Source organism: Centruroides sculpturatus, unplaced genomic scaffold (assembly GCF_000671375.1).
Source record: "Centruroides sculpturatus isolate CEXI.00-Female unplaced genomic scaffold, Cexi_2.0 scaffold1489, whole genome shotgun sequence".
NCBI classification, from domain to species: Eukaryota; Metazoa; Arthropoda; class Arachnida; order Scorpiones; family Buthidae; genus Centruroides; species Centruroides sculpturatus.
In genome coordinates this window covers 153,555-179,785 of record NW_019385678.1, presented here as the reverse complement: position 1 = coordinate 179,785, position 26,231 = coordinate 153,555, and the positions used below count along the sequence as shown (strand labels likewise).

The 26,231-nt window shown below is 27.1% G+C and overlaps 1 protein-coding gene across 1 annotated transcript in view; it reads right to left on the bottom strand.

Moving 5' to 3' along the window:
• LOC111641133 (protein FAM13B-like) overlaps positions 1 to 26,231 on the bottom strand; it is a 53,178-nt gene that overhangs the window by 3,719 nt on the left and 23,228 nt on the right. Inside the window, exons 5-23 of the mRNA XM_023387254.1 lie at positions 24,030 to 24,040; positions 21,943 to 22,144; positions 21,618 to 21,801; positions 20,564 to 20,771; positions 20,343 to 20,488; positions 14,820 to 14,899; positions 11,061 to 11,266; positions 10,307 to 10,519; positions 9,442 to 9,922; positions 9,249 to 9,351; positions 9,098 to 9,154; positions 8,898 to 8,960; positions 8,759 to 8,820; positions 8,627 to 8,685; positions 7,754 to 7,835; positions 3,191 to 3,435; positions 2,834 to 3,109; positions 2,576 to 2,748; positions 2,404 to 2,505 (exon numbers count right to left, since the gene is read on the bottom strand). Coding sequence (XP_023243022.1) covers positions 2,404 to 2,505; positions 2,576 to 2,748; positions 2,834 to 3,109; positions 3,191 to 3,435; positions 7,754 to 7,835; positions 8,627 to 8,685; positions 8,759 to 8,820; positions 8,898 to 8,960; positions 9,098 to 9,154; positions 9,249 to 9,351; positions 9,442 to 9,922; positions 10,307 to 10,519; positions 11,061 to 11,266; positions 14,820 to 14,899; positions 20,343 to 20,488; positions 20,564 to 20,771; positions 21,618 to 21,801; positions 21,943 to 22,144; positions 24,030 to 24,040 — 2,953 coding nt within the window. The remainder of the gene's footprint in view (positions 1 to 2,403; positions 2,506 to 2,575; positions 2,749 to 2,833; positions 3,110 to 3,190; positions 3,436 to 7,753; positions 7,836 to 8,626; positions 8,686 to 8,758; positions 8,821 to 8,897; positions 8,961 to 9,097; positions 9,155 to 9,248; positions 9,352 to 9,441; positions 9,923 to 10,306; positions 10,520 to 11,060; positions 11,267 to 14,819; positions 14,900 to 20,342; positions 20,489 to 20,563; positions 20,772 to 21,617; positions 21,802 to 21,942; positions 22,145 to 24,029; positions 24,041 to 26,231) is intronic.

The window sequence follows — 26,231 nt, the reverse complement described above, 5'->3', positions numbered from 1 at the left end:
TATAAAACGGAATTATCAACAGTGTTATAGGGGGGTTCGACTGTACTATTCTTTTTCAAATTGATTTTGTACAATAGACCTTATTTTTTATGAACTTAATGCAAAATAGAAGTTTGAGATCATTTAACCAAGAGAGAAAAAGGTAACAATTATTCATAAGATACTGTCAATTTCTGTTTTTGGTTGGTATGGTTGACAAACATTATCTCATTACCTGCTGCTACAAACTGACTATGCAATAAATATTCCATTATAAATGCTATTAAATGACAAATATGATAAGATAATAAGATAATTTGTCCATACTTGTTTTTTTACATTAAAATACAAGTTAAAGATATATTAGAATAAAAATTGTTTAATATATTAGAGAATATATAAGCATCTCCATTATTATTTTTTGAAAATGACTTTATGTATGCTATCATTTCATCAAATCTTTACAGAATGACTATTCAAATACTAACTGAATAATTTATATACCAAATTATGGTGTATTAAAAACACTTAGGAATATTTAATTATGTTTTGTAAATTATTACACCACAATGTCACAATAAATAATTGCTCCTTAATTAAAGTTAAATTAATATTTAATTCTCTTAATGTGAATTCTTTGTATAACTGTCACAATGCCGGGCTGCAATTTTTAATCATATTTTTAATTTATTTAACTTAAAATATATGCTCTCTACCTCAAATTAGCAGTGGCTTGCCCCTGTACACTGCACTTTTCCTTTAACAATAGAGTCATGCTTCTTGTCTATTTAACACCTTTCAGGGAAAATTTTTTGAATTGAAATAATGTGACTTTCGGTTTGTATATAGTTAACTGGGGCCTTTTGCCCATAAGATTTCTAAATATAGTCTTATCTTTCATCTATCTAACTCTATTCTTCAAATTAAGGAAAGAGACATGAACAGACAGACAGATGACAGTGGAATTTATAGGTCTACAATTTTTTTTTCAAATTGCAGCCCAAAAACACAGATTTTTTTTATTTACATTACATTAGTATGAAATATCAAAGTACAGTTTTAGAGAAAATGGAATTTTTCTTTTATGAATGAATCCTCTATGTGAGATACTAGTAAAATAACTAAATTACTAACTTAAAACTGTAATTTTGGCTACAAAAGAAAATAATCAGACTATTTTTAATATACATAAAGGCAATAGTTTTATGTCAAAACTTTTATTAAATGTTTAAAATTATAAAGTAGTCCTATTCAAAATTATTTTGATATCCAACATTGGTTGGGTATCAAAGGAGAAACATAAGAGATTGCTGTTTTGTCACTGATCCTTTGTCCATCCTTTTATGAATGCATACCCACTGTAAACATTTAGTCCTGTTTTTTAATGAAAGACTTCTGCTTCATAAGACTTATGAGTTTCCAAGCCATTTTCTTTCAATCTGTGATTTACTGGAAACAGCAACTCTTCACTTATTCCTCAATTTCTCACAGCTTTCAAGCTCAATTAAATAAGACTGAATTTGAAAGACTGCAATCATTTCATATGGTAATTTTTCTTTGGAATCTTGGCACAAAAAGAAGCAAACTGTTAATCATTTTGAAATGACTAAAACACATGTTAACTGTTGAGTGATGACAGCCACGTGTTATGAAAATTTGGCAACAGGACATTCCATTATTAAACACAGAATAATAACCTTAGTGTGTGATGCACTTAGTTTAAAGATTTCACCTGAAGACAATCAAAACAAAGAAGCCTTCAGAGGTGCAACACAGAGCAATCTCAACTTTGAAAAAACAGACACCTGTTATATAACTGAAATCAGATAGTTTAATCTACTATAGATCTTACTTTTCTTGATCATTTATGATATATTTCTCATGAGTTATTCTTTTTAACTTTTAAAATAATGTTGATATTTTAATTCTGTCAGTTTTCAATATCTGATGAAACTGTCTTCAAAATGATGCATTATTTATTATATTTAGAATTCTATTTTTAACATTTAAACCTATTTTGGTAAAATGAGATGTAGTACTTTTGCACCAAGCTATAAAAGTGATAGAAGCTTTATAAATAAATTAAAGCAAATGAAGACTAGTGATATTTGCAGATCAAATCAGAAAACATCCTATCTATTCTTAAGCACAAAAATTACAATTTTTATTTTATTACTCATTGTTTAAATTTAAAACATGAATTGTTTATGTAAAATTTTTTTTCATTTGCCAATTAAAAAATCCATAATGACAGATTTTTTAAATAGTTTTATTTTTTTCCACAGAAATTAAATTTTAAACATTATATATACTTTAGGAAAAAAGTGTATGACATATAATATATTCCATTTGCCTTATGAATGGCAGTGAATATAGAATGTTCAAAGATTGTAAATTTCATAAGTATCATACAGAAATACTTACCTGCCTGTCTGTTTTTGAAATTGTTCTTCAAAATCTCTAAGTAAACGTCTTAATCTATGTTTTTCTATTTTTGCATACTGTTGGCGACGAATAAGTTCTGGTCTGGAATTTAAAACTAATTTAATAAATTTATTTAAAATAAATAACGGATATGCTAACAAATTTGGCTTACAGTGGGAGTTCATGTAAATTTGAACCATATTGTTGTACTTCTGTAGGAATATTTCTCAACTTTACATTATTTTCAGGTGGTTTTTCTGTTGACTTTTCTAATAAAGGAACAGTTTGTTCAGTAGTAACTTCTGATGAACTCTGACTAGATTCAGCTACTACTGTTGGGGATGTCTGAATAAAATACATAGAAGGTTATTTTAAATACTAAATTTATGTATTTTATCATTAAAAATTCTTCACATACATACACACATACCTCATTTTCTCTTTTATGTTCTGGAGTTTTAAAATCCATAGCAACATGTTCTAAAATGGGTTGTAGTTCAGCTAGAGAATCTTTAACTTTCGATGTTCCACTACTCTGATAACCAGATTTTGAAATTATTCGTTTTACATTTCGATAGCGATCATATAGTGGACGCATCAAATCTCTATCAGTTTTTGAAACAGGCCTTCCGTGAACACTTTCAAATCGAAGAAGTGCTTTCTGAATAGCAACTTTTTCTTCAACCACTTGTTCTTTGGTCATTGCCTAATAAATTATTATATTCCATCATTAATAATTAAAATTAATTAAATTTGAAAACTATATTAAATTTAATAAGCTCAAAACCTCTAATTCTTCTGGTCTTTCTGCTAACTGCCTTTTATCTGATAAACTTTTTAGTGTATCTTTTAAAGAATCTTCAATTGAATGCCTTTTTCTGCCATCCCTATTAATAACACCATGATTTTCAGCTACTTTTACTGTTGTTGTGCTTTTAGAATTAGGAAGTTCAGTACAGACACAAGGTTCGGCATAATAAGAAACTGGAGATTCAACTGACATTTCCATAACATCACCTTCTTCTTTTAAATCTATAAATGTTATACATAAATAGATTTTATATATGTTATAAATTATCTATATATTCTATCTAACATCATAAACTATATATCAGGGATGGCCAACACGTAGACCGCGGTCGACTGCAAAGGTTTTGAAAGTAGCCCGCGAAGCTAAAGTTGAACAATTTGCTTTCACTTAAATTAATGTTTAAAAATCTTAATTCGATAATTTATTCTTACAATAATAGACTGTCTGTGCAACGTACCCATACTGTTTGTATTTATCCTGATGAACGTTAACACATGCGCATATAAAAATCCTAAAATTGTTTGCTCATATTCATAGTCGCACATAGACTATATTTTACCAAAAAAGTAGCTCCTAAGGGATAAAAGTTTGGCCATACCTGTTATATATCATGTATTTCAAAAATGATTACAATTCTCTATGTGGTGAGCTGAAACCTACTAATAAAAAGTCAGACCTTCCACACTATTCCAACAAAATAGTTTAACAAAATTTAACAAGATCAATGTTTTTGGCTATACAGTAGAGTCTCGAAAACTCGGCACTCGATAACCCGGCAGTCCGGATAACTCGGCCACACCCTGGCAGAGCAAAAAATTCCTTAGTTAATTAATTTTCATTATAGACAGCTTTATGCCTCATAAAGTATTTTTCTGAGGTCTGTCTTATCAGATAAATTACTGTACACAGTGTATTCATTAATTTTCATTTTCATGTAGTGAAGGCTCTATGCCTTCATAAAGGATGTACTTTTCCTTTGTTTAAGGGTATTTGGGCAGTTTATTCTCTGTTGTATTCTCAAGTAAACAATACATACAAGTACAGTACAGTATTTTTTGAGGAAACACTCATACTTATTTTTTTTTTTAACCCCATTCCCGATAACCCGGCATTTTCACAAACTTGCCACCCTTCGGTCCACATTAGGCCAAGTTTTTGAGAACTCTACTGTATTAAGTAGCTTATTTCAGATTTTAGATATTCAATTTCAGACTGTTGAAACCTAAAGCAGGCCGCTTAATGTAACCGAAAACATTCATTTCATTAAATTTTATTAAACTGTTTTGCTGACAATAGTGTGGAAAATGTGACTTATTAATAATCATTCATTACTGAAAAATTTTAATGTTATTCTCTTCAATCATAAAAAATAACAGAAAATTATTTTTGGTTTTCTTCATTATGAAATTATCATTTCAATAGTTATATTGTAGTTTGTATAAATCATTTAAAAAAGTCATTCAAGTTTAAATCAAATGTTGCAGGATAATATTTTGTTTGAAAATGATTCTATAACTAAGCCAATGGATGTATCTATACTAATATTATAAAGAGGTAATGTTTGTAAGTTTGTACGCAAGGGCTAATCTCCAAAACTAACTCATCCAATTCAAAAATTCTTTCACCATTTACAATGGAACTTCAAGATGGACATAGGCTGTATATTATTCCGTTAAACATTCATATAAATTAAAAGATATCATCTAGGGTTAAGGCTTTTATGTCCAACAGATGGCACTACGAGTATGACGCCCTAAGTTTGTTTTTCTGTGAGGCATTATGCTTTTCTGTAAAGATGAACTAAAGCAGATCATCTTCTATCTATCTATATAAATAAAAATGTAATGTTTGTTTTTTCCTACCGATTCCTTTGAAATTTTGACACAATGCTGCATTCGAATACACACGTGTTTTTATATAATATGTGTCAAAATTTCTCCCACTGGGGGAGAGATGGACAGGATTAAGGCTTACTGTAAAGAACTCTGCTTCTATTTATACTATTTTAGATGCAGTTTTCTTGCATTTTTGATTGCGTTTTAACTGGGTACGTCAACAGAATATACACCAAAAAGGGATTTTTCAATATTCCCCCCGCAGAGGAGAGGGACAGGATTAAGGCTTACCATGAATAACTCTGCTTCTATTTATACTATTTTAGATGCAGTTTTTTGCATTTTTGATTGCGTTTTAATAGGGTACGTCAAGAGAATGTACACTAAGAAGGGATTTTTCGAAAAATTCTCCTCCCTCCATGGTGGATGTGTTATACATTTATAATAGATACATTTTGAGCCACAACAACATGTGGCAGGGTCATTTTCAAGATCATAATTTTTGTAGATAACTTTTCTCAAAGTAAAGAAGAATTGCTGAAATCCTTTCTAGATGACAAATCAGTTCATTGTTATCCTGAGAGGGGGCTACCATAGGAACACCATGCTTTTGTAGGTAAGTGTTGTTGTTAAAGCGGAAAAAGGAGGTGTAGCAAAGAATGTGTGCCCGTTCCAAAATCTGTTTACGACGTAGCTTAGTAATTAGGATTTATGCAAGTTGGTGATCAGGCAGCTTGACAATAAAATCATACTGCTGTTCATTTCCAACATATACAAGAGGTATGTTGACGACATCTTTATCCTAGGGAAAGCAGAACCGAATATAAACCATTTCATAAGTTCAATGAATGACAACCCGTACGGCCTCGCTATCAAATTGGATCGGAAGAGCAACACAGCAGCACATTTCCTGGATGTCAACCTTCAACTTGATGGCACCAGTGTAATAACAAAAGTCCATTATAAATCATGCTATAGGCCATTGTTCATCTCAGCCAACTCTGCAAACCCTTACGCCTACAAGATCGCTGCCTTCCGTGCCCTAACAAAAAGAGCGTTCACACCCACACCAGATTTGAAAACACCAAAGCGGAGTTGAAACACATTCATGATATAGCCGTACAGCATGGTTATATTGGAAACCTGATACACAACATTGCCTGCACTTATCCCACACAAATAGCCACACGTGACACTTCCAACACACACACACAGCAAACCTAAATTAAAAAGTTAATTTCAATTTTATTTAAAATTTTTTATGAAGGAAAAAATTTTTAAGTAATCAAACCCATGGAGTGTATTTACTAAAAATTGAGGAAATATGGTACCATGATCTCAAGAAAATAATGATGGAATTTTGCTTTACTTTCAAGTTTTAATTTTATCATTAGAAATTTTCATACTAGGACTTCTTATATTTATATTTTACTAACTGCAGATATCTATAAAGTAAATCCAATGGCAATGATGATATGACAATATTTTCATACATGTTCTAAAAAAATTTGATTATTGCTATCTTATTACTAAATTTTATCTTGATTATTTAGTACTTCACAGATCATAAAATAGAACAAATAATAATAATAATCAAATATACATTCTTCCAAAGATGAAGATATGTTTATTATTATTTCTCCTGGGAACAAAATTTTCCCATAAAACAAAAATACTTTCAAGCATGACAATAAGCAGGCCTAGACTTGTTATGGTATTTTTTATGAATGAGTAAATATATTTTAGTTGCTTATAATTCATAGATCATTTAAAATACTTCAATTGATACTCTCTCATATGAACAGTGTAATCATTTTTAAGAACATGTAGTAATGATAGATACAACCATCACTATCACAATATCCAATTTGTCCCATTTAAGAGAGGTCAGGCTTTACTATTCTATCTTTCTGATCTACTATGTTATTAAAGTTAGTCCTCTTTTATCTCTAACACATCTTTCCTAATAACTAATTCTTAAAACTTTTTATTACTGTTTGTAACTCTCTCTCCAATCCTACATTGAAATTTATAACTTTTTAACTTCTCTTAGCTCTCTTATGAGTAACATTCTAGAATTTGTATATATTTGTCTAAAACATTTTCATCTCACTACATGCATCTTTCTAATTTGTCTTTTTGTTTTTTTCATTGTAATAACACCTTTTAATATATAACATAGGAATAAAAATGAAACTATTGAATTAATATATAAGTCATAAATGATATAATAATAAAAAAATGACCATTTAAAGAAGTTTACAATACTATAATAATATGTTATGGTGCATAAAAGTATATCAGAACATAAACAAATAAATACATTACAGCTGTCTTTTTATAATCCGACAGGTATGGGACCAAAGTGGTATTGGATTACCGAAAGTACATATTTGACATTGTTTTGCTAGCAGTAGCCTACAATATTCTCTACTCCAACTGTTCACGGAAAACACACATGAAATGTGTGTCATCATGTAAGAATTGGGTGGGGAGATTCACGTTGCGACATGGTTCTGTGCAAGCAGACACATAACGGGGATGGGTACCTTGACGGAAGGTGTGTCGGACTACTGAGCATGTCGTATTACAAAACGTTGGACTATCAAAGAACAGCTGCTGTATTTGTTAAATTTTATAAAATATTTCTAAAATAATAGCAAATAAATGTCAAAATATATTATTTTTATCAAGCAGAACTTACGTTTTAGTTCTTTCCTTATTTTATTTAGTTCTGTAATGATTTTCTTCATATCTGGATAATTCATTTTTTCTGCATGAGATGGCTAATATGAAAATAAAAATGAGTATTTACAAAATTATTTCTATTTTTCATTCATTTTACATGGCAACTATTTCTAAAAAGAATTCAGAGAATTCTAGAAATTCCATTTTCTTTTAAATTGTTTTTTCCTTAACTTTAAAAGTTATGTTTTCTAACACAGTGGCATAACTTCAGATGCTTGGGCTTGGGATCCAAGTCTTAAAAATTTTTGATATCAAAGGTTTGGAATCCAATAGCATCAGAAGGCTTATATCCCATATTCGAAGTCATACCACATGTAAATTTATTTGATATTAGTCTCTTAGTTGCTTACATTGCATATTAGAACATCAAAATGCATATAAGCCTTTTATTGTTATTGGATACCAAAACTTCAATATTATTGAAAGTAGTTAAGACTCAGGCTCCTGGGTAATAATATTATTGATAATTTAATTCTTTATTTACACACATTATTGATAATTTATTTCTTTATTTACACATTTTATTTTATTTATGCATTAGTTTTATTAATGAAATTAGCTTAAATTAATTTTTCCTCATGTTTTATTTTATTCATATTTACTATTTAAGTGTAATTCACAAAGAAAGTTTTTTTCATGTAACTAACAACCAACAATCATTAGATTACTAAGGAAGAATATAAGTCTTATAATACTTTTTAAATAGCATTAACAGACTAATTATGAATCTTACTGTGTATTTTATCATATTTATAATACTAACTGCATAGTTTATAATATAATTGAGATATTTAACAATGTTATTTTACATCAAATCAAATATTCTTACTCGATAACCATGTGTTGCTTCATATGCTTCATCAAACTGTTTAATTTTCTTTTTTAAACCTATAAATATAAAGGACTTAAAAAAATTTTATAAATATAAAAATTTACACTTAATAATACAAAGTTTCTTTACCATGAATTTTTTTAGTTAGGAACTTAATAGAAAGAGTAACTGTTTCATCGTCTTTTGAGGAACTGTAAAATCATTATATTATTTTCTTAAAAAAATTAATTTAAAAAAAAATAGTTAAAAATTTATTATTTTCTTTTACCTTTTAATAAAATCTTCTTGTTCAACAGGAGGGGAAGGAGGAAGACTCTGATCAAGATGTTCACTAATGAAAGAAAAACAGACATCATTAAATGATGGAGAAGAAGAGAGTAAGAAGAAAATATTTTAATTACAATAAAATCTAAATCTTTAAAAAAAAGTTTAAACAACATTTTGCACAAAAAACTTTTAATGACTTACCTTCTATGAGATAAATAACTTTTATATGCACTTGGAGAAAGAGATGCTTCAAAAGAACTACAAAACATTAAGTCAATTGAATATGTAATAGTGTAACATTTTAAAGAATAAATATTACATTATTTCAAGTTAATTATAAATTTGAACATACTTTGTTTTTCTTAAATGGTTTGGGCATGGTGATAATGTAGCATCTTCACTAGAAGCATTTTTTAAAATAGGCCAACTAAATCTATGTTCAGAAGAAAGTTGTTCTGAAAAAAATGAAAATATTTGAAATGTTTTGTTTCTATACATTAAAAAGAATTCTCAAACTAACAAAGTTTATTTATAATGTAACTTACCCAAATCATTATTATCTGAAGCACATTCTGAAGAATAACTATCCCTCATAATATCACTATGATAACCAAATTTTCTCTCTATTAGATCTGATTTTTCCTCAGTGATATCATCTGAATTAGGCAACATTGCATCATGTCCTGTAGAAAACTCTTCCAAACTATTTGATAAATCAAACTGTTCTGAAAGATCAGAAGGAGATACTTTTACAAAACTTTCTTCCATAGATAAGGTAGATTGTTCTGTCTCAAAACTATCTCTTGCATTAGATGAAGTTTGTATACTTATATCATCATTATAATTCTTTAATTCTGTAATTTCTGAAGGAATATCTGTTGATTGTTGATTAGTAGTAGTCAAATTGTTATCTGTTAATGCATCTACTTTCTCTTTATTTTGATTTTCATATTTGTCAGAAATAAATGGTACATTCTTCTGATAAGTGCTTTTAGAAACTAGAAGCTGTGACCTTACAGAAGATCTCTAGAAAAATTTTTTTTAATTTAAAATATTAAACTTGTTACGTTTTTGAGAGATACTTAGTATGATTTCAGAAACATAAAATAGATCTCTATCAAAGGAATTTACACTTGAATGAAATAAAATAAATAAAACTCATAATTTTCAAGTTCTTTAACAATTTTGCAAAGGACTTTGTAAAATATTCATAAAAGGAAATTATTTTTTTTGTTTATAGTTTCATGAATACTATTAAGAGTAGTGTCAATGATTTCTATTAGTATTGTATCCTTCAAACATTTATTTCATAAATGAGAAAAATACTGATAATTGTTAAATTTGTAGTAACTATTAGCTTCATTCAAGTGATAATCCTTGTTTTATCAGAATAGCAATTATTATACTTACTGGAGTAAGACGTTCAACAATTCTTTGTGCCTCATGGAAACTAAAATCTCCTGAAGAAAGCACAGCTTGAGGATCTAATACTGGTTCAGAATTAGACAAAGTTTCTATTTCTCGCCTTTTTGGTTTAGGAGGTCTGGGACTATGGATTTTACTATCACGATGGATATCCAACGATATGGAATGATCATCTGTGACAAGCTTTTTAGAATTTTGCTACAAATATTAAGAAAATATGTGTAATTTGAATTTCTGTCTGAAATAATTTAACCTTATTCTTATAATCATAATGATAATAATAGTAATAAAACTACCAATTCTCCATAAAAATATAAGTTAATACTTTATTTATTTTAAAGTTAACAATTTTGTTTTTAAATGCACTTTCATTATAACAGCATTAAATGATTCAGTTCTACTAAAAAAATCTGTCAATATTTGAAAATAATTCTCATAATCCATATTAAATTTTTAATTTAAAGAATAAACTTTTGAATTATAATTAATTTTCAAATTAAAATAATAAGACTCAGGTTCTTAAGACATGATCATATATTAGAATTGCAATATATTTTTGCTCTCTAGTCACATCTTAGTTATGTGTCATACTAGTGATTTATTAAACTCTGATTATAAGAGTTTGTGAAGATTTATTTTATCACAAAATATCAAATGCATAAAATATATGTTATAAAAATATTGTAAAAAAAAATTGTAATATTTCCTTAATATAGTAATAATAAAAATTTATATTTACATGATTATGTTCATATTTATCAGATGACTGAAAACCATTTATATCATCCACACTATAAGCATCTGTCCTTGTACTTGCTTCTGAACAATGCGCAAAACTCAAAATTTCTTGAGAATGAGCATTTCGTCCAGGAATTTCATGAGAGTTCTGATGTTCTTTGCTCAGCAGCTTTCTATCCTTCCGTTTTCTCCGAAACTGTATAGCACCTAACAAGGAGTAAAGCAATACAACAATTAAAAGACAAAGTTTATATTTGAATATCGAAGCTATTTAGTTTAATTTTAAAACTAATGTAATGTTCCATGTATTATGAATATGAAAGTATGACTGATAAAAATATAAAAAAATGTGAAATATAAGCAGTAAAATTTTGGTTTCTTGTAAAAAAAGTAAAATGTAATAATAATAATAAATTATAATCAGTAAGAATTACTCATGTTTTATGAATTCAATTTTTTTAATTATACATTTACATGCAACATATGCTAAAATAAAAAAATATTAATACTAATATATTTACTGAAAAATAATCTACTCATTCAAGTCAAAGTTAAAATATTCATTATTATTGACAACTGATGATATAGCCCAGTACAAATTAAGCAGTAATGAACTAATATTATATGAAAATAGTTAAATTAAAAAAATAAAAATAATATTTTAACACTTGTAAGTATTCAAGTTTTGTTGTTTATTAATGACTATTCTAATCTACAGTATAAATTATCATTTTGAAATGAATAAAAATTTTGTGCAGAGGCAAAGTAACTGATGAAATGAAAACTCTTTCTATAATCCATTCTGTAAAAGTTATGATTATATCAAACTTATGCTCCCTTTATATAAGTAGCATATTATCAAGTTTTGAAGTTAAACAGATCTGTTCAAACTGTTATAATTTATTTCTGTACTGTACTGTAAATTATATCATTAAAATATTTTTAGGAGAAAAAATGCTGCAAATATTTTGACAGGAATGTTGATAATGATATATACTTATTTTATTTGATTATTGATTTAACTGAACTGATTCATACATATTTCTAGAAAAAAAAAAACAGAAGAAATGCAAATAACTTAAAAAAGATATAACAATTCATTATTCATTTTTATTATCCAGAAATTAACATTTATTAAATTTCAATTTTAATCTATCCGAATAAATCTTACTGCTTACATTATTAAATTATGTCAGTGTATTTATTCTGTTCAATATATAACTCAAAATAATTTAGTTTTCTGTATTTTATTATTAAATTAAAATACTGAGAATTTTATATTCATTGAAATTAGTTACTTCATGATATTTATAATTAAATGTATAATATGATTATGCAACAATTTTATAAATATTTTTACTTAAATTTTTAAATATATTCCTTGAACTTTCAGTGAATGGTATTATTTAAGATTAAATCATATTTAACAGTTCAATTTAAAGCATCAAATATTATCTTAACAGTTATATTTTAATTTTTAAAGTCTTATCTATTGAAAATATGAAGTAAAAATTACATTTAATATAATCTTTTAAGTTATTTATTTTAAATATTAAAAAATTATAAAATATATTTTCTAACAAAATTATTACTGTTTAAAGCAATGATTTAAAGTAAACCTTATTTATGATTCAGTTATATCTTGCAAGCATTACATAAATAAAGGTTTAGTTACCTTCAGCACATATTCCTAAATTTATATTGAAGAACTATTAAAAATATTAAATAACATTTTAATTTTTTTAACATTAGTATACATTCTTAATTTTAATAACATTTTTAAAGACAAATAATAAGTTTAAAGCATGCCATTAATGAAATTACTATTTCTTAAGTTAAAATTAATTGTATATTGATTGACTATTTGATGTGAGGCACTAGCATGTTAAACCTATATATTAAATAACCACAATTATGTCCATTATAGTGAATCTGATCAACAATTGGAATTGAGCCAATGTGATTCAGGAACTGAAATGATTAATTGTAAATGATTCTTTTAAACTTTTTTTTCCCTAATACATAAAAGTGCATTCTAATTGAAGGGCTCAATTTAAAAAATTAAAGTCCCCTTTCACAATTTCTACAATAACTACACCATCTTACATGGTTTTCAAAGACCAATCTACTATCTTAATGGTTTCTTGCATAGCAAACATTAAGTCCTACATTTAACACTTTTGTAATTTGTGATTATAGATACTTTACATTTCAAAAAATCAGCATGTCCATGAAATCAACCTACCTATTGATAAAAAAGATCAAAAAAGACAATTTTACAGTGTACTGCAAAAAATATCTAATGAGAATGCTAAAACTCATATAATGGACACTAAGTGATAGCAGTTATTGTAATAATTATAATTAAAACAACAGAATGTAAAGTTCAGCACACTGTCAAATTGAAAGAATCCCCAAGTATATATTTTTCTTTTTGTACAGAGTAGTGAATTTGTAGGGTTTATTAATGTACAATTGCATAAAATATAAAATAAAAATATGTTTCATAAGTTTTATCTTTGAAGATTTAAAATCTATAACCTCAATTATCTTGATAAAAGGAAAATGTGATTTAGTGATTTTTTTTAAAAATTGGGGCCTTCAATTTTACATCAGAACATAGTAAAAAAATTTTTGTGCATAATGGCAAAATTGCAGAATGACTTAACTACACTAACTGCTTTTTCTTAAATATTCTGTACTGAATTGGGGTATGTTTCATATGTCATAAAACACAATACATATTATTTATTTATACTCATCTAAAAAAATAACAACACATTAAAAAACCAAATACAATTCTTAAAATTTAACTCTGACACTTATAAACACAATAAAGTTGACATTATTTCAACATTCTGTTTAGTGGATTTTTAAATAATTACTTAAAATAGAATGAGTGTTATGAGCATAGAATATTGATACCATCTTCATAAAACTCATATACCAGTAGAACAAACAAACATTTTTTAAAAAGTTTAATTTCCTCAAGATTTTTAAGATAGATGTATGTATTCCAAAAAAGCATTAAGAAATTATTAGAATTATTTTAAATAAAGTAGTTCATACTTTTACTTTGTATAAATTAATTTTTTGATAAATAAACAAAATGTTAATATCATGATTTTATAGATTCTTTATATCATATTTATTTGATTGTACATTATTCTTGGAATAACTTAATCTTAATAAAAATATCAGACTTTTATTATTATAAGAAATTTCTAATGCAAGATTTCAGTATAAATTTGCAAGTTAAAAGAATTCAACAGAATTATAAATTTATTTAATGCAGTATTTTAAAATGAAATTCATATAGTATTATCTAACTGTATCATCTAGTGATAATGAAATGTTGATTAATTATAAAAATAATGTTTTTCCTGATTTATAAATTTTAATTTACTACAATGAGAATTACTGCAATATATATATGCACAAGACATATTTCATCACTATTTGTTTATGTAATATATTTATGTATATACAGTTGAACCCCCCCTATAACACTGTTGATAATTTCATGTTAAATGAATTCCATGTTTTATGAGTCACTTAGATTTTACAAATAGGTGTGCCGGGCTGTGAACGGCTCACGTATTTGTAAAATCTAAGTGACTCATAAAACATGGAATTCATATAAAATGGAATTATCAACAGTGTTATAGGGGGTTGACTGTATGTACTAAACTAATTCCAATTATTCTATAAAATTAATTACCATATTTATATTATAAAAACAACAAAACTTTCTACTAACCATTACTTTCTTCAACAGAACCTTTATCTTCTCCAAAAAGATGTTCTGTAATTGTTCTGTTAATTGTTTCTTCAACAAGACTAAATACAATACAAAGAAAATATTAACTATTTTAAAACAATTTCATTGTAATTTAACTTAATAATTAAAACTTTATCAATTAATAAATCAAAAACTTCCATTATATTTATTCCTTTATGAAAAAATGACAGTATTAAAATTTCTGTAGTAAATGTAAATGAAATCAAACATAGATATGAAATACAAGTTTTTGTTCAGAGTAAAATGTAGTTGTTGACTGTCTACAATTATTAGCAAAATTAAGAAGTTTTAAGAAATTAATTAAATTAATTTTAGTCATATATAATATAGTTAATGTTTAATTAACAGCAGTGCATCCTAGGTATGCTGGGATCTACCTAAACTAATAGTGCCACTTTTGCACTGAATTTTATATTTTATAACTTTATATAAACATTTTATATTATATAAATTGCAGAATTAAAATTATATATAATTTTAATTCTGCAATAGTTGCATTTTTACAGATTTTGAAGTATCAAAATTATGAATGATAAAGCATAATTTTTGTAATGCAAGTTTAACTGAATTTTTTTATACAGGTTGAATCAAAATAAAATTATGCAAAACTTACAATGCAAGTGATGAAGCTGTTAATACAATAGCATATACAGGTAACCCCCGTATAACACCTATAGAATATCCGTGCCGTGTTATATACGGCACGGATATTCTATAGCACGGATTCACTCTAACACGGTACTTTTATAGCACGGATTTACTCTGACACGGTTCGAGAATTGGGTAAAATCCTCGTACAACAGGAAATGTAATAAATTTTTACATACTTAAGTACTAATAGTTCACGAAAATAATAATTTTCGTGAACTATTAGTACTTAAGTATGTAAATTTTCTCTTCTCGCCTTCTGTCGATACACGTGGTCCTTCTCGAAACTTGTTTCAATGTTGCCAGATCGCGACGCTTCTGCTTCTGATGTTGCCGAATGTTTTTCCCTTATTCCATACTTGCTTTATTCTTCATAAGTGCTTAGCACCATATAAGGAAATTTATAAAGACCTTTTAACTAGAAGCAAGCAATCTAAAATTACATACATTTTGCAAAAGGTAAAGCATGGATCTGAAGATAATGCAGAAAAATGCTCAGAGGATAAGGATAACTTGCCAAAAAGAAAACGCTCTCGGTTAATAGTGTTTAGTGATGATGAAGAAAACATTGTTTAATTTATATTAATATGTATCACTTAAAAAAATTTTAATGAAGATATTTATCTTAATTATGAAAATATACTAGCATGATTTTTAATTTTTGGAACCTAACCCTCCTTTTCATATTAGTTCTTTGTTTCGTATAACACGGATTCGCATAACACGGCAAGTTTTTGGAACGTAACTACCGTGTTATACAGGGGTTACCTGTACAGTATCACAAATAATAATCTTATACAGTACTGATCTTACATATAATTTTTTTGGGTAATAGGTGTTTTTGTGTGTGGTAGTGGTGTTGCATTCTGGCTGCAGTAGGTACTAAAATAAAAAAAGCAAAGAGCACTGTTATTGAAAACACATCATTACTTACTACCACTTTGTACATGCAAAATAAATTTATATATTATTACTACTCAACTGATGTCTTATTTTATCCCTATTTAATCTTTTAATGTGTACTAATTTATTTAGGAATTATTTCTACCTAAAATTATATTTATTATTATTAATTTGAATTTTTGTGCTCCTAGACCCAGGCCTAGTGCACCTAAGCTAATAGTAGTACCAGATTGATTCAAAAGTTTCTGAATACAGACACAAGATACAAAGCTTTATTGATGTTAAAACACAAAGGTCATTCTTCAAAATAAAGGAGCTGTGGTCTTGACTCATCTTATTGCAAATTGGTGGATTCTTCAGCAATACCGCTTAGTTGGTTTTAATGCCAAAACTCATAAACCCCATTTTTGACATCATGCACTATATTGAAGGAATGGTGTTGCAGAAAATGTGCCAATGATCGGAAGAGGTGAAAATCTGATGGAGCAAGGTCAGGGTAGTATGCTGAGTAAGGAAAAACTTTTATCCCCTTCAGCTCTTCTAACTTTACTTGGACCACTCTGGAATGGTGTGCCAGAGCATTATTGTGCTACAGCAGTGTACACTTTCAATTAAGCAATGTTGAATAATGAGTGTGCAGGACTTCAAACACTTTTTCCAGTTGTCAGGCATAGAGGTTGCTGTCCACAGTCTGGCTATTAGGAATCAGTTTCCAATGTACCAAACCATCCAAATTCCACCAATAAAGTCATATAGACCAAGACTTGTCTACAAAGCTGGTGTTCCCAGAATTGAAGCAACAGAACCATTCAGCTACAGTTGTCTTGACCTGGGCCTTCAATTTTGCAAATTTTCTCTGCTGCTACATATGTACTGAACCCTTGTCTCCAGTAGTAATGCCACGTGCCTCAAATTATTAGTTTTTTTGTCAGTCATTTTTTATTGTGGAAAACAAAATTCACCAAAGGAATGAACTCAACAGCTTTATAAAATAATAGTATTTGCTTTGATGATGATGCAAATACCAGCTCATTTGCATTCACAGCAGTTTTGCCAGTGCTAGAGATATTTTTCATAAAAAGTGTTGTCAGTGTTCGGATCTTTTGAATCACCCTGATAAATCAGTGGAGAAAGGAGCTATGAGCCACTGGCATCCTAAACTAAATATGTGCATTCAAAAGCAAATTTAACTGACTGAAGAATTATCCTGATGAATTCTTTTATCACATGAATCAAATTTGATATCTGTTATCACTATGTAGATTAAATCAAAACTGAGATATTTGTGCTGTGATATATAACTTGCTTCAATCTTATAATGCTCAATTTCTTTACCTCTTTGATAACAACGAGGTAAAGAAATTAGTTCACAATGTAAAAAATTTTTTTACCAATATAGCATAAAAGAATTAATTTGTGGTGATATAAATCTACAAAGAGCAGAAGACATTATTAGAAAAATTGAATGAAATATATTATACAGTAATACCCCAAACTTACACGATAGATGGGACCGAGCGGTAACTGCGTAAGTCGAATTCGCGTAAGTCAAGGTATAATTTCACATATAAATACATACAAATAATTTTTAATTGGGGCCGGAGACTAAAGAAAACAATAATTTATAAAAAAATGTTTAATAAAATCTTAGATAATACATATGTATAACAAATTAGGCCTATATTATTTTACAATTTTTCACATTTACTTGATTATTACGCCATAATTTTAACATTGTTTCCATCTCAGCGATAATACTGTGACGTTTACGAATGATGCTTGAATTTAAAGATTGAGCATTTTTCACAGCTTCGAGAATTTTTTCTTTGCCTTTTATAATTGTTCTGACCGACAATTCCGGTAGATCAAACTTCTTTGCCAATTCACAAATTTTCATTTTTGTATCGAAGTCTTTAATAATGGGTACGTTCGTAAAGTCAAACGAGTTAAACGCGTTAGTAACGAATCGTTCGAAAAGTCTAACGAAATAGGAATAACGATGACGTCATTCTCGTTTAACTCGTTCGACTTTACGAACATACCCAATGTTAACTTTACATTCCAAAGATAAAGTTTTTCTTTTCTTGTTTGATGCAGAAGAATTAGTTCTACTTCGTTTGGATGACATAGTAGAGTCTCTCGAGTCTCCGTAGATATAACAAACACAGAAATAAATAACACAAAATAAATTGTAGCTATGTGTCGATTCTGCGCGACACGTCCGAACATGTAAGCTGAACAATAGTGCAGGGGGAGTGAGTAATCAAGGGTTGCGTGGCACTCAAACAAAAGACGAATCGACGAGATTTGAAAATCGTGTAACTCCGGGTTCGCGTAAGTCGGGGTATTACTGTATAAAACAAAGTATCTTTTAGTGTAAGTTTTATTTCATTGAAATAAAATTTGATTTAAAAAATTTACTTTCACAAATAATCCTTACAATTTCATAAAACTTGTTTATTACATTCAGTACTAAATTGGAATATTTCACATAAAACATTTATGTCAATATTTATTAGAATATATTTTTTTGAGATAAAATTTAACTTTAAATCATTATAATAGTAAGTCTTATAGAAGATTTTGTGATTTATTCTAATATTAATATATTTTAAAAAATGATAATGCATACAATTGCTTTTTTTAGTCTGTAGATGTGATAACTCCAAGAAAATAAGTGTTTGAACCAATTAAATATTGCAATATAACTGCCTTGTTTCCATTTTATTAAGATAGATATGCACTCCTTATAATAAGAATAAATGATAAATTCAGTAGAAAAACAATATTTTCAGAAAGTAAAATATGGTGGGTTTTTTTCTTATAATTGCCTAATTCACTATACAATAAAATTAACTATTGTCTGACTAAGAAAATTATTTATAGTAGAGTAGATTAACTGTAACATCAATAATATAATGATGTATTAATTAGTTAACACTTTTCAAGGTTTTAACTATCATTATACTGAATTTTAATGAGGATTTTATTTATATTATGTAAATTGCCACCAATTTTTGTCAATGCATGTGAAATAAAGTCTTTAATATTTAGGTCAACATTTTTAAAAACATTTTTGTATTCATCACTCTTTAAACACTAGAAGACCTAACAGAAGAAAGTTCATAATACTTACAAAACCTTGGTTTTTTCTTATCTCAAATTCTCCATCGATTTTCTAACAAGTATAAACTTATTGATTCTTAACTACATTTCTTTAATATGCTATTTATACAGATTGAATGTTAAAAGACAAATAATTCAGATTCTGTCATGCAACATTAAGTTAAAAACAAATTCAGGGAGAATAATTTTCTTTAATTTTTTGAGTTTTAATATTTATTAAATACAATCTAAATATTTTTATAAAATTATTTTGGTCATTTCTAAATATATATATGGAATGCTTTGAATTTTAATTGTAAAACACTGTACAAGTTCATCGTTATATTTTTATTCTAGAATTTTATGCTAATGAAAACTTTGAGAAATCCTGAAAATAATCAAATATTCTTGAATTGATTAGACCTATTAAAATTTATTTTAATTATTATTATTTATTTATTTATAAAAATTTATTTTAATAACCAAACATAAACTAAGAAAACATTTAATAATTTATTTTTAATAAATTAAGTACTTAGTTATAAAATATACTTTTAAAAATGGAAGATTGATCTTGAAGTGGATTAATGTTTTTACTACTTTAAGAAAACTTAAATTAACTAAACTGAAACTTAATTAGACAGAATTAAAAGTGTTAATGAGAATCTACTGCTATCTATTAAATTTTAAAACATAGATACAATTTATGTACTAATATTATAAAGATTAGCCAGTTTTAGAGATAAGAAAAAGCTTTTTATGAATTCTTATAAATTGACCTATAAATAAAATAAATTTATATGGTAATTCTGTTCAAATCATTACCTATTAACCATAAGAAATGGAGGTTGTCTTTCTGGCAATAATTCTTTATCAGGATGAATCATTAACAATGCATTATCCACAGATGGAATAACAACAGATAAAGATTCCAAATCTGTAGCATGTCCAATGCTAGGATAAAGACTTGTCTAAAAAGAAATTCCTTAATATAATTTAATTATAAAAATTACAATTAACTGCACATATAAAATTAACATAAATACCTTTTGAGTGGCTAAAGTAGAGGACGGTAAACCAAGACAAGCATTATTGTTAAGTGAAATTAATCGCTCTTCATCTCCAAGTGTATCAACTCTAGTTCCAGAGTATTCAAGCTCACCATTAAATATATTGTGATAATCACTGATAAAGTAAGTAACAATTTGATTTGTCAAAGATTGTTCTTTTAATCCTTTAAAATCTTCTGCAACTCTAAAAATTCAGATAATTTTTAATTCAATTATATTGAAGATGATCTTTAAACATGAAAAAAATAACTAATATTACAAGTATTAATTAAGAAAAGTCAGTATGTAAGTCATAAATGAAAGCTGTAATGAAAGCAATAAGTTTTCAATATGTATCACTAGAAGCAGCATAAATCTAGTAGATGACAAACTAGTTAGCAGATATACATGCATATGATTGATGGTTATTTTCAGTAAAAATAAAGAGAATTCTTAGGGAAAAGTATATGACTATATTGGAGCATGTAATATGGATTTTTTGCATACAAAAAAAACTCTTTTTGCCCATCTTTTCAGTATGCTAAGAAAGGAAAAAATACTATCTTGGCAGTAAATATTTCTCTGAAGATGACACGATTGAAAATGAAGTGTAAAAATGGCTGAGATGACAAACAAGAATTCTTTGCTGTGAGTTCCAAGAAACTGATAAAGTGGTAGAACAAGTGTATTAATGTTATAGGAAATTATGTTGAGAAATGAATGTTTATTTCATATTTCACTTGTTCCATTTATGATTTATTTACTGACTTTTCCTTGTATTATTATTATTATTGTTATGTTATTATTATGCAAATATCATACTCAGCTAATACTGATGTCATGTTCTATGATGGACTCAAGTCAAGACAAACAAGTGTAATATTAAGTTGTGTTATTATGTATGTATCAATGTCTAGAAACTTCCTAAAAATGTGACGTGTTCAATGTTGCAACTTTCTATAGTGCCATGTATATATTATTATTATTATTATTATTATTGAAATGCTTTATAATTAAAAAACTCATATTTTATTTTGAAAGATACACTAACCGAAAAAGATTAGGTCCAAATACAATTCCTAATGCAGAAGCATTCATTCTGTTTTCTTCTTCATGATGACTAACACTCACCAAAAAGCAAGAAAGATATTTCAAGACATTTAAATTAGCTAATGGTAACCTCTGTACAAGATTTTTAAGCTGTTTTATGCACTCTTCTTTGCTTTGTCCATTAGCTAAAGAAAATAGAAAAAAATATTCAAGGTTTTAAACCTTATTCAATCATAACTTTAAAATTTTTTTAAATATTTTGCTATGTGTTATATTATTTTATTTATATTCACTTTATGTTAATATTTTTTTTTTATAATACTAACTTTTAGCTGCACTTAGAAAAGCTTGATGCATGGAAGCAGGAATTAATGGATCAGGTAATTCACGAAGAAATAATTTAAGCAAAGCTGCCGCTGAAGCTACATCACCTTCAGTTTCTAAAGGTGCATCTCCAGTTTGATCAAAAGATAATTTTAAACGTTCTATTAAACGTGCATTTCCACTAATACGAAATAGTCCGTTTGACTTTACGAACATACCCAATGTGAACTTTACATTCCAAAGATAAAGTTTTTCTTCTCTTGTTTGATGCAGAAGAATTAGTTCTACTTCGTTTGGATGACATAGTAGAGTCTATCAAGTATCCGTAGATATAACAAACACAGAAATAAATAACACAAAATAAATTGTAGCTATATGTCGATTCTGCATGACACGTCCGAACATGTAAGCTGAACAATAGTGTGGGGGGAATGAGTAATCAAGAGTTGCGTGGCGCTCAAACAAAAGACGAATCGACGAGATTTGAAAATCACGTAACTCTGGGTTCGTGTAAGTCGGGGTAGCGTAAGTCGGGGTATTACTGTATAAGTATTGTTTCTATGATATAAAAATATCTTATAATGTTATTATCGTGTTTAATTGTTTGATAGATTTGTCTAAGTAAGTTAAGTTTAAAACTTATGCATGTACAAAAATGGAAAAACCTGTCAGTAATAGTCATTAATATACTGTAATATTTAAAATGTTTATGTAACATTGTAATTAAATAAAAAATTTGAAAGCTAAATTAAATATCATTATTTATCATTTGTTAATAATATCTCTGTTTAAACAGCTGGACATAATATAGTAATGCATCTATTATTTCATTCTATTACTATATCAAACTGAAAACAAAATGATGTAAGCATCATTTCATTGTCAGTTTGATGTAGTAAATTANAATAATTAATATTTTGAATTAATTTAAAAACAGATGTATATTGAATACTTTAATAGTGTTATAAAACAAATTAATGAACATAATTGCTTAAAAATTTCAAAATTAACCAATTTCTTTTGAAGTACAAATAACTCAAAACTAAATGAACTATTAGTCTTAAAAATAGACAAGCAAAAAAATTCAAAAGGTAAGTCATGAACTTTTATTCCTGGTCAAATTTGACATGATAATATACCATATTGGATTCCTAAATAACCATACTAAATGATTTTTGAGATAGTTATTGAATATGATAACAGTCAAGTATTGATTAAAAATTCAGAGAAATCATTCTTTTATATTAATGTAAAATATAAATTATGAAATATGTGAATATAAAAGTTTAGCTATTGAATCAGGTTACTATTGTTTTCTTAGTAAATATATACCTGAAGACAAAGAGGCTCTTATTATGCTAACATATCTTATTGTTTAAAACCAATAAATTCACAGTCAAAAACTTAAAGTATCTAATAAAAAATTAATTTTTCTAATTGACAGCTAATTGAAAATAATAAACACAAAACAATTAACACTGAAATAAAAGAAATGAAAATGATAATAAAATATTAATTTAATTGAACTAATAATAAAGATTTATTTCATTTAAAAACTTTGATATCATTAATTTGGGATTTCATTATTACTCTAAAGATTGTACAGTAGCTAATATAAAGTAAGTAATATCTAATTAATCTGTGTTTATAGCACTCAAATGATAGGCTGGTAATCTCTAAAAAGTATCCTTTCTTGGCAATATCTGACAACAATTACTATTTCATGAGTTGGCTAAATAACAAAATTTCTTCTATTGTATTTATTTATATCTTAATTCACCAAAAATATATTCTAAAGAAAAACAGTTTACCAACTGCCCTTAGTCATTCTATGTTTTACGTTTCTATGTACATGTGTATAAAATAATTTAATGAACTATTTACTTATTCATATGTACTGTATATAAATTACATAATGCAATTATGTATACAGTAATTGGAGAAATTTATAATTTATCATTTTAGCAAATCTTTTAATATTGCTATAAAAATTTATAAAATGTTTATAAAGATTTCATAGAATAAAATCGATATTTAATATACTTTTAAAGAAGTGATATTTATTCTTAATTACAAAATGCTTTTAGACTGCACATCCTTCTTCAGGAGAACATGCTGTGATATTCAGGATGTTACAATGTTGTCATGGAAACATTCTGTTCTTTCTCTTTCTCCCTCTCTCTTTTATTTTTTTATTTATTATGCCCTGAAGATGGACAAGTAGTTTGAAAGCACTTACTGATTAAGAATAAATATCAGTCCTTTAAAACATAACAGTTTTGATCTCTTGAAAACATTCTCCAATTTAATTTTATAAAATCAATAAAGTTATATTTATGGAAAAACATGAATAAGTTAAATATTACATCTTTGGTTTAATTTGGGAAGCACTCATAAATTAATTTATATTTTTGACGTATTTATTTATTAATATGAAATTATATATTTTGTGCATTTTAATCAGGGTTTCTCCAATGGGATCCCAGGAAACCAGGCTGTGTTTTAACCTGGGAAATTCTTCTCATCCTGGGAAATCCTGCAAATTTCTTAAAAATTCACTTTTTTCTTATTTTATGTTAAAGTTGAGGAAATTTTGCAAATAGAGAGTATAATTAACACATAAACCATCAGAATACATTTATATTTATTAATTTTAAGCTTGCTTATTAGTTTTATAAATTTTTGCTTATTATGGCATGTCACAGATTGTCAATAATATGTAGCCTATTTGTGACAGGACTCTGAAAATTCTTTACTTCTCAGAACCTGTAATATCTGGAATAATTGTGCCTATGCTGTCTTAATTTTTAACAATGCCCAGTAGCTTCAATAACTGCATTATGCCAGATTGTGCAAATTGTGCAAGGATACAAACGAGCATAAAGTATTCAAGTATGAAGTTTTTCTTCATAAACCTGATTATTAATGCCAAACAAACTGCCAAATTATTGGGCTGTAAGCTGGATACCACTATTAAAGCAGCCAAGGTAGACAAATCAACACTAGATGACAAAAAAGTACTGTAACGCATCTTGAAAATAAACTAGAAATCTTCCAGGCTACAGGTGAAAAACACATAACATCCGTCTTCTCTTAAACGCATTAAAGATGATTCCAACCACATCAATTGAATGATCAGAGTATTGCTGTCTTTTCTGTATTGATCAGAGTGTTGTCCATCATTATTATAAATTTTTATGTTTTATTTAAAAAACGAAAATTACCTGTCATTGAGAAGTTTGATCTAAATTCATTTTTTTTCTATAAATTTGCAACTCAATTCAAAGATATTTTAGTTGTAAGCAGTTTCCAACAAACTTTAATAAATTTTTTCTATTTGTAAAAATTTCTACATAATTCAAAAGTAATTTTTAATATATATTTTGCACAGCATTATAACTATTATGATTTTGGAAGTTGCAGAATGTATTAAATACTTTAAAAACTGAAAAATAATTATATCATTTGATTTCAAGATATTTTTTTTATATTTTAAAAATAATTAACTATATCCTGGGATTTCCCAGGGAAACAGTTCACTTTTTTTACCAGAATCCCGGGACAAGCAAAAGACCAGGAAATGAGAAACCCTAATTTTAACAAAAATTACATTAATTAATAAATTATATCTTTTTTTATATGTTCAACACATTTAATTAGTGTATAATAATATAAAGCAATAAAAAACACAGATATATTTATATAATTTTTCTTTTTATATTAAAATTCCTAGTAAAAATTTTTAAAATGATTTTAGAATAATTTTAAATAAAGATAAATTTCATCTTTTATTCATTAACTTATCATACTTTTACTTTTTCTGTATATATTATTTTAATATTTAATTAAAAAGTGTATATTTTCATCCCAAAAAATCATTTAAGAAATTATTTATGTCTTTTGTTAAAATTTTTTAAATGTGTTAAATTGAACACTCAATGTGGTAAACCCTTATTTAAGATAACCTTTATAGTTATGTAAGTCAAATACTATAATGTAACAAACATTAAAAACAAAAACCATATAAAGAGTTTATTTCAGTCTAACATTGTCATGTTTATTGCGATACTCGGATGGTATGAAATGGCACACTTTCAATGATTAAGCAGACAGGAATTGAAAATATATATCAAAAAACACCACTAACCAACACCGGAGTGAAGTTATTTACATCCCTGAAAGCCTGTTACCAATATGAACTCCAATAACAACAAAAAAAAAAAAAAAACAGTTCTTCACAAACAGTGGCGGAGCAAGACCTAAATTTGACGTGGGCAAGGTACATTTTGTG